The following is a 15,466-nucleotide window of genomic DNA, read 5'->3' as shown; positions in this document are numbered from 1 at the left end:
TTCCTCTCTTGTTACTCTTTCATTTTTTAAACTCTGCATTGTTGCTTTGGGCTCGTAGGCTAGCTTTTCACTGTGAAGTCTTCAGCAGTTGTATTCGGCGAGTGTGACATACGATTTGATTGGAACCACATTCACGAAAGGCCCTAATTGTACTCTTTTGTGGGGGATTTAATACATCTTCCTCATGCAAAACCAGTCAAATCGATCAATATAATTGAAAAGTTTGAATCCCATGGAGAGAGGTTTTCTCTACATTGTTTGGTATGCAATGTGGCTTCTCTGGTTCTCTTCTCCTTTCTCACCACTAGGTGCCGCCCTTGTCTAATATTTTGTACTCGTAGTCTTGTGGAAAACAGTGACATGACATGCAGAGATGATAGATATAGTGTGAATAATTGATCGTATTTTTTATGTTTTAAAAATGTACACATGCGGTAATATTATTCACATTGGTTCATATAAATCTACATCGTCAATCAAACACATTTTTATGCAACTCCCTTATTAGTATGACCTGGCCAATAGATTTAGTCAAATCTGTAAAACAATCCTCTGGGGTTTGTTGTGGCCCTAAATCCACCTACGTCGGGAATAGATCTGAAAGAGGATGAGTAATGACAAGACGAATATTTGACACTGAGGTAAAGTTGGTTTTATAGTCGGATAGTCAACATACCATTCAACAGACCATTCAACAGACATTCGCCAGACATTCGCCAAAAGCCATTTACAAATGTAAAAATCAATAACTAATTCATCGTTTGTCACAGAATCATTAAACTAGATATGATTTATTCTATAAATGTCTAGCATACTTTTTACAACCTTTATTTTGAGCACAAATTCCAGTTTTGATTTGATAGAAATACATAACATCTATAAAATACCTTTTGTTTTGAGTTAACATTAGTTTTGATTTGATAGAAATACATAAAATCTAAAAATGTTGCATTGAAAGATGAAGAAATCAATAACTAATTGATTGTCGCAGAAAAAGTGAAAATATGCATTTATTTGCAATAACTTTAAAGAAATGTTCATTTCAAGTGCAATTTGTTCTATATGAAGTTAGACAATGTTTACATAAAGTTGTACAATGTTTACAACCTTAAATTGTATGCCAAATCAATGTTTGCATTTTTAGTGCAACAGTTCCACCTTTTTAAAGTAGTTACAAGGCACAACAGTCATTGATTAATACGTCTCTAATTTAACAGCAAAGAGGCCCCTTCCAATCATTTTCTATTTTGGCTTTGTTGAAGTCCTTTGTCATCCCCAGACAAGCTTGAACGGTACCATCTCCCGAGGTAATAGATTCAACACTTACAGCCAAATGCTTCATACCCCGTATTCCCAGAACACATTCTGGAAAGTCTATAGTTTCAGTGGTCCCTTTATTAGGTACAACCCCCTTTGCATCTGGAACAGCGAGAATTCAAAATTGTTGATGAAACTGGGAAAGGAGATGGACTGTTCGAGGTAAGTCCAGTTGGAGTTTATTACAGTCAGTACAAGTTTTGGAACTTTTCTGAGTTAGAAAAGACCATCAGACTGCTGTCATTTTGCACATTCTAAAGTTCAAACAGTAACAGAATACCTGAATACTTCTCTGCATGCTTTAGTGTCTAGCAAGCCAAGACCATGGGACTTGGTGTATATAGGAGCAATGTATTTTTGTGAATAGGGTGGTGAACCTAATAAAGTGGCAACTGAGTGTAGATATCACAAACAACTCATTTTGAGCAGTGTCTGTCTATTATACGTTTGATCAATGGGTATAATGGTCAATCTGATCCCCAAGGTCCTCATAGGCTCACTTGGATATAGAGTTGGAGGTAAATAAATAAAAAAAACATGAAACTAGGACATTAAAACACTGGCAGAATTCTTTCATCCACATCCATTCACATAAAATATGTATTTTAAAGTATCAATACCCTTCTAAGACCCCTGTCTTTCTGGACATTTTAAAAGGTTTGTAAATAGTTGTTTCTGTAAGGAATGTGAATTGAAAGGGATATGGTAACATCTATGTAGATGATGTAGTTTCTCCACTGGTATAATGTGTGGTAGTTGCACACCTCCCTGCTGAATTATGTAGAGCTGATTTGGGCCAGTTTATATATTTTTTTAATTATCTTTTGTGAGAAAACACATTTTCACGTAGGCTGTCTTAGCAGTTTAAGAGAGAAAGAGAGCAAATAGCATAGGGACAGCCTAGTGGAAGCCCTAGTGTTTAATGGTTAGTGCAAGTAGATTGCAGAGGGGTTCACATACAGTTCAGAGGCAAATCATAATGTATACATTTAGTCCAAAAACAAAACATGTACTTTTTTTTTGTTATCAACCATCTTTCAATACCCATGCTAATATATACAGTATATATGTACACTACCGTTCAAAAGTTTGGGGTCACTTAGAAATGTCCTTGTTTGAAAGAAAATAGTTTTTTTGTCCATTTAAAATAACATCAAATTGATCATAACTACAGTGTAGACATTGTTAATGTTGTAAATGACTGGAAACGGCAGATTTCTTTTTAATGGAATATTTGCATAGGTGTACAGAGGCCCATTATCAGCATCCATCAGTCCTGTGTTCCAATGGCATGTTATGTTAGCTAATCCAAGTTTATCATTTTAAAAGGCTAATTGATCATTAAACACTGGCCTTCTTTAGACTAGTTGAGTATCTGGAGCATCAGCATTTGTGGGTTCGATTACAGGAAAGAGTGGGAGGCCCCGGTGCACAACTGAGCAAGAAGACGAGTACATTTGAGTGTCTAGTTTGAGAAATAGACGCCTCACAAGTCCTCAACTGGCAGCTTCATTAAATAGTACCCGTAAAACACCAGTCTCAACTTCAACAGTGAAGAGGCGACTCCGGGGTGCTGGCCTTGAGGCCGAGTTGCAAAGAAAAAGCCATATCTCAGACTGGCCAATAAAAAGAAAAGATTAAGGTGGGCAAAAGACCACAGACATGGCTTTTTCTTTGCAACTTTGCCTAGAAGGCCAGCATCCCGGAGTCGCATCTTCACTGTTGACATTGAGACAGGTGTTTTGCAGGTACTATAGTAATTGTGCACCGGGGCCTCCCACTCCTTTTCTGGTTAGGGCCAGTTTGCGCTGTTCTGTGAAGGGAGTAGTACACAGCATTGTACGAGATCTTCAGTTTCTTGGCAATTTCACGCATGGAATAGCCTTCATTTCTCAGAACAAGGATAGACTGAAAAGTTTCAGAAGAAAGGTATTTGTTTCTGGACATTTTGAGCCTGTAATCGAACCCAGAAATGCTGACGCTCCAGATCCTCAACTCGTTTAAAGAAGGCCAGTTTTATTGCTTCTTTAATCAGAACAGTTTTCAGCTGTGCTAACATAATTACAAAAGGGTTTTCTGATGATCAACTAGCCTTATAAAATGATAAACTTGGATTAGCTAACAATGTGCCATTGGAAAACAGGAGTGGTGGTTGCTCATAATGGGCCTCCTGTATGCCTATGTAGATATCCCAATAAAAATCAGCTACAATAGTGATTTACAACAATGTCTACACTGTATTTCTGATCCATTTGATGTTATTGTAATGGACACAAACCTTGCTTTTCTTTTTTTATTATTAAAAAACTGAAATTTCGTGACCCCAAACCTTTGAATAGTAGTGTATGTTATGGTTCACTCTGAGTTTTCCTGATCTCCACTGTGGAATGTCCATGTTGATCCTCTTGGTTGTCTTGGTCCTCTTGATCCATCCACTTCTTTGTTAGTCAGGCCTGACCCCTTCATCCCGTAGTTTTTTCCTGTAATCTAATTTAATATGACTGAAGATGCAGACTTTTATGCCAGGCCCCTTCTAATAGGGTTTAACAGACTCGTTAGAACTTTGACCACATGCCCTCTATCAAATCAAGACTGGAATTTTTACTCAAAACAGAAGTTGTAAAAGTATGCTAGACATTTATATAAAGAATTATACCTAGTTTGAGGTTTCTGTGACAAACTGTGAATTAGTTATTGATTTATACCGCTTTAAATGGCATCTAATAGATTTTATGTATTTATATCAAATGCAATCTGTAATGTTTACTCAAAACAAAAATGATGCTAGACATTTATAGAATAAATCATACCTAGCCTGATGATTCTGTCATAATCAGTGAAAACGTTAATGATTTTTACAATTTTAAATGGCGTTTGGCAAATGTCTGTTGAATGTCCAAATGTGTGAATGTAAAACCAACTTTACCTCTGTATATTTGATGTCATTAATGATATATGAATAATTGCACAGGTTCTAAAAGGTGACCAAATTGCGAGATGATTAAGGTAAGGACTTGCGCTGTAATCACCATCAGCCAACTATTATTTATCTCGACATTTTAATTGAAAAACGTGTACTTGGGTGTGGATGTCTGCAAAACATGTCACTAGTAAACACTTCTGTGTTAGATTATTATGGATTATTTATCTGGGTTTCAGTTTCTTATTACCTGCTTGCAAAAGCGAGTGAAGACAACATGACTCTAATTTCTACCGGTTTTCCTCATTATTGTACTCTTAACGGTTAACCTAATGCTCTTTAACAACCACGAACCTCGACTCCATTCAACATTTCTACTATACCATACTATACTCCACTAGACTATAGGCTATCATACTTCAATATGAATTGTAGAATACTATACTACCAGTACAGTTGAAGTTGGAAGTTTACATACACTTAGGTTGGAGTCATTAAAACTTGTTTTTCAACCACTCCACAAATGTCTTGTTAACAAACTATAGATTTGGCAAGTCGGTTAGGACACCTACTTTGTGCATGACACAAGTCATTTTTCCAACAATTGTTTACAGACAGATTATTTCACTTATAACTCACTGTGTCACAATTCCAGTGGGTCAGAAGCTTACATACGCTAAGTTGACTGTGCCTTTAAACAGCTTGGAAAATTCCAGAAAATGATGTCATGGCTTTAGAAGCTTCTGATTGGGCTAATTGACATCCATTTGAGTCAATTGGAGGTGTACCTGTGGATATATTTCAAGGCCTACTTTCAAACTCAGTGCCTCTTTGCTTGACAACATGGGAAAATCAAAAGAAATCAGTCAAGACCTCAGGGAAAAAGTGTAGACCTCCAAGTCTTGTTCATCTTTGGGAGCAATTTCCAAACATCTGAAGGTACCACATTCATCTGTACAAACAATAGTACTCAAGTATAAACACCATGGGACCAGACAGCCGTCATACCGCTCAGCAAGGAGACACGTTCTGTCTCCTTTTATATTGACATAACCTGAAAAGCCGCTCAGCAAGGAAGAAGCCTCTGTTCCAAAACCGCCATTAAAAAAGCCAGACTACGGTTTGCAACTGCACATTGGGACAAAGATCGTTCTTTCTGGTCTGATGAAAAGACATAGAACTGTTTGGCCATAATAACCATTGTTGTGTTTGGAGGAAAAAGGGGGAGGCTTGCAAGCCGAAGAACACCATCCCAACCGTGACGCATGGTGGTGGCAGCATCATGTTATAGGGGTGCTTTGCTGCAGGAGGGACTGGTGCACTTCACAAAATAGATGGCATCATGAGGCAGGGAAATTATGTGGATATACTGAGGCAACATCTCAAGACATCAGTCAGGAAGTTAAAGCTTGGTCGCAAATGGTTCTTCCAAATGGACAATGACCCCAAGCATACTTCCAAAGTTGTGGCGAAATGGCTTAAGGACAACAAAGTCAAGGTATTGGAGTTGCCATCACAAAGCCCTGACCTCAATCCTATAGAAAATGTGTGTGCAGAACTGAAGAAGTGTGTGCGAGCAAGGAGGCTGTTACACCAGCTCTGTCAGGAGGAATGGGCCAAAATTCACCCAACTTATTGTGGGAAGCATGTGGAAGGCTACCCGAAACGTTTGACCCAAGGTGAACAATTTTTAAAGGCAATGCTGCCAAATACTAATTGAGTGTATGTAAACTTCTGACCCACTGGGAATGTGATGAAAGAAATAAAAGCTGAAATCAATCATTCTCTCTACTATTATTCTGACATTTCACATTCTTAAAATAAATTGGTGATCCTAACTGACCTAAAACAGGGAATTTTTACTAGGATTAAATATCAGGAATTGTGAAAAACTGAGTTTAAATGTATTTGGCTAAGGTGTATGTAAACTTCTGACTTCAACTGTATATGCTATGCTTGTGAAATATAATGTATATCATCCCACTTAACTTTGTCCAGTTTCACCCAACAGTTTATTTCATTTGAGTTTGTGTCACTTGAGCTTCCTGGATGGCTTCCTAGATGTGTTATGTAATAGTCAAATTTTCCTTGGATGGAAAGTATTAGTTACAAAAGAAACAAGTTAAGTCACTGGTCTTTGCCAAGGGTGTAGGCGAGTTCACATTGTGTGTACGCCACTCAAATTGTTTCTTCAGTGTTTCTTTTTCCAGATTCATCAGATCATTTCCCTTGACATTGACCATTCTTTTTAAAAGGATGGACACTGAATTGCTTAACTCAAATTGATTCTAGGAGGCAGCCCTAATCATGAGTTATATAACAGTATACCAGCCGATGGATCTAATAAAAGATGTATGCCTAGTATCTAATGAGAGACAGGGATGGGTCTGGAGCGAGGGAGTGAAAGACAGAGTGAGAAAAAGAGTGAAACTTACAGATTAGTCATCTCTCCCGGTAACAAATACAGTCATAATGGCAGATCCATCCATTCTGATGAGTCCAGTGGCAGTTTAGTAAACATGCCAAGTTACCCCAAATATAACAGTCTGGACACACATATATATATATATATACAGTGCCTTGCGAAAGTATTCGGCCCCCTTGAACTTTGCGACCTTTTGCCACATTTCAGGCTACAAACATAAAGATATAAAACTGTATTTATTTGTGAAGAATCAACAACAAGTGGGACACAATCATGAAGTGGAACGACATTTATTGGATATTTCAAACTTTTTTAACAAATCAAAAACTGAAAAATTGGGCGTGCAAAATTATTCAGCCCCTTTCCTTTCAGTGCAGCAAACTCTCTCCAGAAGTTCAGTGAGGATCTCTGAATGATCCAATGTTGACCTAAATGACTAATGATGATAAATACAATCCACCTGTGTGTAATCAAGTCTCCGTATAAATGCACCTGCACTGTGATAGTCTCAGAGGTCCGTTAAAAGCGCAGAGAGCATCATGAAGAACAAGGAACACACCAGGCAGGTCCGAGATACTGTTGTGAAGAAGTTTAAAGCCGGATTTGGATACAAAAAGATTTCCCAAGCTTTAAACATCCCAAGGAGCACTGTGCAAGCGATAATATTGAAATGGAAGGAGTATCAGACCACTGCAAATCTACCAAGACCTGGCCGTCCCTCTAAACTTTCAGCTCATACAAGGAGAAGACTGATCAGAGATGCAGCCAAGAGGCCCATGATCACTCTGGATGAACTGCAGAGATCTACAGCTGAGGTGGGAGACTCTGTCCATAGGACAACAATCAGTCGTATATTGCACAAATCTGGCCTTTATGGAAGAGTGGCAAGAAGAAAGCCATTTCTTAAAGATATCCATAAAAAGTGTTGTTTAAAGTTTGCCACAAGCCACCTGGGAGACACACCAAACATGTGGAAGAAGGTGCTCTGGTCAGATGAAACCAAAATTGAACTTTTTGGCAACAATGCAAAACGTTATGTTTGGCGTAAAAGCAACACAGCTGAACACACCATCCCCACTGTCAAACATGGTGGTGGCAGCATCATGGTTTGGGCCTGCTTTTCTTCAGCAGGGACAGGGAAGATGGTTAAAATTGATGGGAAGATGGATGGAGCCAAATACAGAACCATTCTGGAAGAAAACCTGATGGAGTCTGCAAAAGACCTGAGACTGGGACGGAGATTTGTCTTCCAACAAGGCAATGATCCAAAACATAAAGCAAAATCTACAATGGAATGGTTCAAAAATAAACATATCCAGGTGTTAGAATGGCCAAGTCAAAGTCCAGACCTGAATCCAATCGAGAATCTGTGGAAAGAACTGAAAACTGCTGTTCACAAATGCTCTCCATCCAACCTCACTGAGCTCGAGCTGTTTTGCAAGGAGGAATGGGAAAAAAATTCAGTCTCTCGATGTGCAAAACTGATAGAGACATACCCCAAGCGACTTACAGCTGTAATCGCAGCAAAAGGTGGCGCTACAAAGTATTAACTTAAGGGGGCTGAATAAATTTGCACGGCCAATTTTTCAGTTTTTGATTTGTTAAAAAAGTTTGAAATATTCAATAAATGTCGTTCCACTTCACAATTGTGTCCCACTTGTTGTTGATTCTTCACAAAAAAATACAGTTTTATATCTTTATGTTTGAAGCCTGAAATGTGGCAAAAGGTCGCAAAGTTCAAGGGGGCCGAATACTTTCGCAAGGCACTATGTGTGTGTATGTGTATATGTATATATATATATGTATGTATATATATATATATATCATTGTATGTGTTTTCACACTGTGCTCTGGCCATCTGAATGTCTGTAGGATTACCACTATGCTGTTGAACATGCTATTTTAACAACATTGCGTGTTAAAAACAAGCCAGGGACAACTTCAGTGGTCTACATGAACTCTATTGATCTTGATAGAACACACACACACACACACACACACACACACATACTTTAAAGCAACCTTTTAAATCACAGCAAAGCTGCATATGCTTCCTCTTAGAATGTGGGATAGAGGGAGGGAGGGGCGGCCAACGTAGAGGTGTGCCGTGGGATGGATGAAGTGAGAGGGAGGGAAGGGCGGCCAACGGAGAGGTGTGCCGATGGATGGATGGATGGATGGAGGGAGAGGGAGGGAAGGGCGGCCAACGGAAGAGGTGTGCCGTGGGATGGATAGAGGGAGGGAGGGGCGGCCAATGGAGAGGTGTGCCGTGGGATGGAGGGAGGGAAGGGCGGCCAACGGAAGAGGTGTGCCGTGTGATGGAGTGAGTGAATAAATAAAGGTGATGGAGTGAGTGAATAAATAAAGGTGATGGAGTGAGTGAATAAATAAAGGTGTTTGTTACTGGAGTTGGTGTTAGTTGTTGACCCAGACCACACTCTCCCCCCCTCCCTTCTGGGGAGGATAGATTAATGACTCAATGAGGTTCGTGCACAATCAGGTGACACCGCTTTCGGATGTTCTCAGACTCTTGCCATGCCTTTGTCCTCTGAGAGTGCATAAAAAGCATGGATTTTGAGTCAGTAGAAGATGTAGATTGTATAATTACACCGTCACAGGGACTGTGTGCATACATTTGTGTATGAATGTAGGTTTTGGTTTCTGTTGAAATATGTGTATACGTGTAACTGTGTTGCTTAAAATAAGTGTTGTATCTTGTAGGCAGGTGAGTCTGAATCCCATGCTTGTATGCATGCGTAAGCAGCTGTTTTTATGTAGTCCATTCAATGTTCCTGGAGGTTTTGATCTGGCTTATTGGACTAGCCATCAATCTTCCAATGTCAAGGCTGTTTGTGCAAATGTCCACTTGTAAAATGAGCAGCAGCAATGGAATGAAACCCGACATCCATTCCCATTTTAGTTTTCTGACAAATGATGTTCTCTCAATGAACCAAGCCATTCTTGTCTCTACTTCTCTTCTCTCTGCCTCTCTTCTCGGCTTTGCTCGGTGGCTCCCAAACTTCTTTGCGACGTGACTCACAAAGCTTTTCAAGTTATTGCGACCCACAAATGAACAAAGCCATATTTCTAGCCAGTAACTGCTAAGCTTTAGCCACAAACTGTGGGTTTTGATCCACCATTTAACAGATTAGATTATCATTTGAGCAACATTTTTGGGGTGTTCTAGTTGTCTCTGGTGCCTGTTGACAGTGCCAACTGTCTAGTATAGGTTTCCACTGAAAGGGTGCCTGTACTGCACTGTGCCAGTCTAGGCAGCTGTGCAAACATCCACCTCTCTCCCTGTATTAAGGAAAATGGTAGTGGTGTGTCTCTCTCTCTAGTCTGAATCCCTCCATCCCTTCAACCTGTAACACAAAGAGTGAAGACAGACATATAGACACACACACATATATTCACCTCAAGCACAGGTGAGTACAGCAGCATACACCATCCTCACACTATCTATCAAATGATATATCATCAACGGGGCTGCCATGCCATGATATGTGCAGCCGAACGCACCATTGGGTGCACACTGCCTGCCCTACAGGACACCTACAACACCATGTGTCGCAGGAATGCCAAGAATATCATCAGGGACACCAGCCACCCGAGCCAAGACCTGTCCTCCCCGCTTCAATCACTCAGATGTGGGCAGTGCAGGAGCATCATGGCAAAACATTTAAAGACTGGCCAATAGCTTCTACCCTCAGACCATCGGGCTGCTGAATAGCCACCACTAGTCAGCTACCTGCTCCCCCTCCCCCTATGAACCCCCCCACCTTACTATGGACGTTCTTTCTCCTGCTGCTCCCACTATGGACCCCCCCCCAACAGACTTTTACTCTGCCCCATCCCAACGACACTCAGCACTTTTGATGTTTTATTTTTTTTATTGAAATGTTTGTTTTTGCCGCTCAATGGTCACCCCCCCCCCCCCCCCCCCCACCCCACCCCCTCAACAGTCTTTACTCTGCCTCCACACCAATGGACATGTATTTATTAATCACTCCCATCATTGTTGTTATGAAAATAGTGCTATTTCTATTTCACTTTGTCCTGCTTGTTGGAGCTCGAAGCCTTAGATTTTCACTGTACTTCACCTACAACCCTGTATATGTGACTTAAGCACTTTGAATCACAGTCTCTATCTGTCATATTGTCCGTGACCGGACATACTCTTCTGGATGTCAGTTTTGAGCACAAATATTCCCAGATGTTCTCAGTATACCAATGACCTTTGTACTATTACATTTGACACAGTTGGTATATTTGGGTGCAGAAATGCCAACAGTCCATCTCATTGTGTGTGTCATGCTACGCTACACTGTGTTCTGTTACAGCTTGGTAAAGGAGCCGTGTCCCATGCGTTCACAGAGAAGAGCTGTAGGAAGAAACGACCATGCGAAGTGTGTAGACAGACCATCAACATCCCTGGGGCTTTCTGTAAGGGTGAGTACCGAGTGTAACACAATTCGTACACACACACAACCAACTCTCACACGGTCTCTTTTGTCTCATTGCAGAGTGCAAGACAGCCGTTCATAAAAAATGTGACGCCAAGGTAGGTCTTGAACCATCTATAAAATAAAAATTGCTTGTCTAGAGTAAATCTTTTTTTGTGTGGTCCACAAGGTTCATCATAGAAACCTCTAAAATGTTAATATTTTGAAGGGATTCTAGCCTGGTCCTAGATCTGTTTGCGCTGTCTCGCCATCTACTATGGTTGTTATCACCATACCATAAATTGGCAAGGACTAGACAAACCTAGGACAAGGCTAGCATGGTCTAGATGTATATATAAGAGGGAAGCTGTTAAAAACTACTGGCTATGTTTTTGAAGGATGCCAAGAAATGTAATTACCTCTTGGCATGCTTCGTGAGCAAAGGGCATGTTGTGATACAGTACTGACTATTACATGCCAAGTGGCCCAAAATGACATTGGATTATGGGCTGAGGTTGCCAACAGTTCCTTCCGATTTACAGACTTCGTACACACACACACACACACACAGCACTTAGAACTAAAATATCAGAGTGGGGCAGTGGTGAGTTGTTGACTGACTGGGTGGTCAGACAGTCAACACAAGCGTTCAGGTTCACTTGCAGCAGTCGGGTTAGAGAGGACAAGAAAACATAGGAAGGACAAATTACTGCTGGCTTCCGCTCTTTAATGAGACAACTTTATTGCCTGTCTCTCTTTGGCTTAGTAGTAGCTCACTAGGGGGGCTGGTTGGGATTACCAGGTAGTCCAATGCCAGAAAGGACGGTAAGATTTCTGACCACATGGGATTTGAAAGTTACACTCCGCATGATGACATTATCACACATACCTGGGCGACTTCCTGTTTACAGAAATCATCAAAAGGATTGTATTAATTTGGCAAACGGGAGACAATGGACTTAAACAGGGAGTACTACAGGAACTTGTCCAGTAAGAAATGTAGTTTTCCGCCCTGAATAAAATTGGGAATTCAGATCGGCCAAGACTGCCACTATTGGCTTTTTCCCAGTGTGGGCAAGCCTCAAGCTGCGAGGAGGAGCACAAAGTGGGATGAGCATTAGTGTACGCAGGAAGTTGCCCTGCTTTGTATGATGTAATATTGTGGACTCTACCTTTTAACCACTTACTCTAACCATAACACTACCCTGAAATTGCCACCTAGCAACACCACCATGGCTTGGTATGACATTGAGGGACAAGAAGCACACTAAGCAGCAAGGTGACCATGCTAGAGAGAACAGGTGTGTGTCCGTCCCTCGTCGTCTTGTCCCGGGTCCCCAGCTTATGCCACATTGTTTTGAAAATGCCCCTCTTCTCTAATTAGTTAAGACAGCCAGCACTCCTGCACAGGAACTAGTACAGCCTCAAATCCCATTCTGTTGGCTTGCAACCTTGTATTTGACATGCTACCACATACCACCACATTTCACTCTCTCTCTGTCACACGCACACAGACCGACACACGCACACGCACTCAAACATAATCGTGTGCCTCTTCAAGCACGCACACACACACACTCAAAATATAATGGAGTGTGACTCCACACCAGCTGTTGTCTAACTCACCATGCATTAAAAGAGGATTATATATTTTGGTGGTACTCCTCTGTGGTATTATAGTAACGGTAGCATGACCAAAAACAACAGCGGCTTGTGACACGGAGAGGAGTGGAGCGCGCATCACGGTGAGTAATGATCAATATGAAAAGGACACTAAGTAGGTAAATATAGAAATAACGGGCGTTCTCGGGATGCCGGTGAAGGAGCGATTGAAGGCCAGCGCAAATAAGTGTGTGGCAGCTGGAGACAGAGGGTGTGAGAGAGAGAGAGAATGATTTGACAGCTCCAATATGGGAGTATACATAAATACATGAGGGACACGAGACAAGGCTACAAATGTTGTTTAAAAGCTTCACAGCACGCTCTCTCTCTGCTCCTCTCTCTTTTACTCGCTCTCCTCCCTCACCATTGCTCTCTGTACCTGTCAATACATTTTTTTTTATATAGGCATGACTGAATGTAGTGGTACCCTACCTATGGGAGACACAGTTATTATGATCATGCTAGTTAAATTATTATTTATTTGAATTTATACTTCCACTGGTCCTGGGGCCATTGTTAAGGTAAATGGCATCATGAACTTTACCAATTACCAGGGGATTTTAGCCAAAAACCTGGTTTCCTCTGTCAGGAGGCTGAGGGAATCTTCCAGCAAGACAGTAACCCCAAAATCCACAAAGAAATGTCTCCGGACATGAACCCCATTGAAAACCTGTGGTTTGAATTGAAGAGGCACAGATGATGGATATCAAGGATCTGGAAAGATTGTATACGGAAACGGTGTAAGGTCCATCCTAATTTGTTGTCCAATCTCATAAAACCTTTTAGGAGTGGCCAATGGTGTGGTTTTAGAGGCCCTCCTCTTGGCCTCGGGGACAACATTTTGCTGTTTTAAAGTTAATTCCCCCAAATTCTACACATTTTGCCATTGGGCTGAGAGAAAAATTGCAGTTTCAAAGAAAATTTCCTTCAATTATACACACTTTGCCATGGGGTTGAGAAAATGTACAGTTTTAAAGCAAATTTCCTTCAATTGTTTTTATGCTATCTGACTGACTCAAACATAAAATCATTGGGGGTGATTATTCTCAAGGATGATCTTATTTCAAAATATTTTGCCCCACTATCTTTTATACATACTTTATATCTGGTTTAAGTTTGCAAGTTTGTTTTACCATCCCAAAGATGATTAATGTTGTGGTGGCCACGATTTAGCAGCTAAATGCATATAGCAAAAAAAGACTCATCTTTATCAAGGGATCCAATAATTCCAGACCCCACTGTAGATATTAAACAGTGTTGGGCTCAGATTGCTGCCCTGAGTGACCCCCTCGCCACTGTGAAAAGAAAAAAACATTTGAACACAACATTTATTTTCAGTGTTGTGTTATGATTTAATAACCTCACAGGTTCTTCCTCCAATTCCACTTTGGATGAGTTTGAGGAAGAGACCTTTATGCTGGATGGAATTGAATGCCTTTTTGAAGTCAATAAAGCAGGCAAATATTTTACCCTTTGTGGACTGATAAACATATTTTTTAAAACGGGTGTAGATGTTGTCAGGTGTTTGTTTTGGTAAGAAGCCAATTTGACATGCACTTAACTTTTTTTGTGAGGAAGGTCTGTATTCTCATATTTATTATGCTGCAGAAAACCTTCCCTAGATTACTGGTCTTGCAGATACTGCAATAATTATTAGGGTAGAATTGGTCTACTTTTCAACATGTGTGTCATGCCTTTATTCTATATTTCTGGAATGTATCCTCCATTCAACACTGGGTTGAAGAGTTTGAGCATGGCTTCCTGCAGCTTTTCTTCATCTTATTGCAGATGGTGTCTGGCCCACAGGCTTTACCACACTTTGGTTTTCTCTTTCAGTGCTGTTATTGTGATGGGTATGTCTAAGGGGTTTTGTTGGTCTTTAATTGTTTCATTTTTTTAAATGTATCAACTCATTTGATCTGAGTCTCGTTACATTTCGGCCATTCTGGATTTTCATATCGGTTTCAAAGTAGTTTTTCCAGATGTTGCCATTTCGAATGGGGATGTTTTTCTGATGTGGGGCATTAAGCTCTCCCCTAAGTTCTCTCTCTCTCTCTCTCTCTCTCTCTCTCGGGCTCTCTCTCATCAACTCTGCCTCTTCATCTCTCCCTCCCTCTATCAGTGTCTCGTCCCAGGGCAGTGAAGAGAGCGTCAGAAACCAGAGCCCTTTGACTCTGGACTGGTGCCCAGGGTGTGTGTGTGGGTGTACTGTCACAGCTGGACTGTGTGTGTGTGTGTGTGTGTGAGAGGGAGGTAGAAAAGTACTGTATCGCGTGTGTTGCAGTCAGAGAGAGAGAGGGATAGAGAGAAAGCGGGACTGTATCACCATCTCTCTACAGAGAGGCTTGTCGGTGACAGAGGTTGAAGAGAAAGAGCGAGGGGGGAACTGAAGCGCCTTGCTGAAAGGTAAAACTATTTCAGTGGTTCATTCATGCTATAGAGTAGTCTGGAGTTTATAGTGGGCACTGAAGGGAAAGATTATACTCTGAGTCTTCCCCTCTCGGTGTTTGTTGTTGATAGAGCAATAGATTGATATTGAACCCTTAGCTATTCGATATGAAGGCTGGCAGACATGACTAGAAGAGAGTATGGGCTATTGAGTATATAGATTGAGCATTGCTGTACATCACACAGCAAAACTGGGAACGGGAGAAAGCGCTGGGGAAGCGCACCTCAGATGTGTGTGGAAGGTTCTGT

General features: G+C 40.9%; 1 protein-coding gene across 8 annotated transcripts in view; it reads left to right on the top strand.

The window, feature by feature from the left end:
- The window catches only part of LOC110493953 (tensin-2), an 80,773-nt gene that overhangs the window by 5,344 nt on the left and 59,963 nt on the right, over nucleotides 1-15,466 (top strand). For 4 of the 8 annotated variants that reach the window (XM_036949971.1, XM_036949973.1, XM_036949972.1 and 1 more), the window contains exons 2-3: nucleotides 11,006-11,114; nucleotides 11,189-11,226. The exons of 2 other annotated variants lie outside the window; for them this stretch is intronic. In XM_036949971.1, the coding sequence (XP_036805866.1) occupies nucleotides 11,006-11,114; nucleotides 11,189-11,226 (147 nt within the window). Of the gene's footprint in view, nucleotides 1-11,005; nucleotides 11,115-11,188; nucleotides 11,227-14,990; nucleotides 15,176-15,466 lie in introns of those variants that run through there. 2 more of the 8 variants (XM_036949977.1, XM_036949976.1) reach the window with 1 other exon arrangement.

This window comes from Oncorhynchus mykiss, chromosome 17, assembly GCF_013265735.2.
Source record: "Oncorhynchus mykiss isolate Arlee chromosome 17, USDA_OmykA_1.1, whole genome shotgun sequence".
Taxonomy (NCBI): Eukaryota; Metazoa; Chordata; class Actinopteri; order Salmoniformes; family Salmonidae; genus Oncorhynchus; species Oncorhynchus mykiss.
Note: the sequence above shows the minus strand (reverse complement) of the source record. Positions and strands in the feature narration are given on the sequence as shown.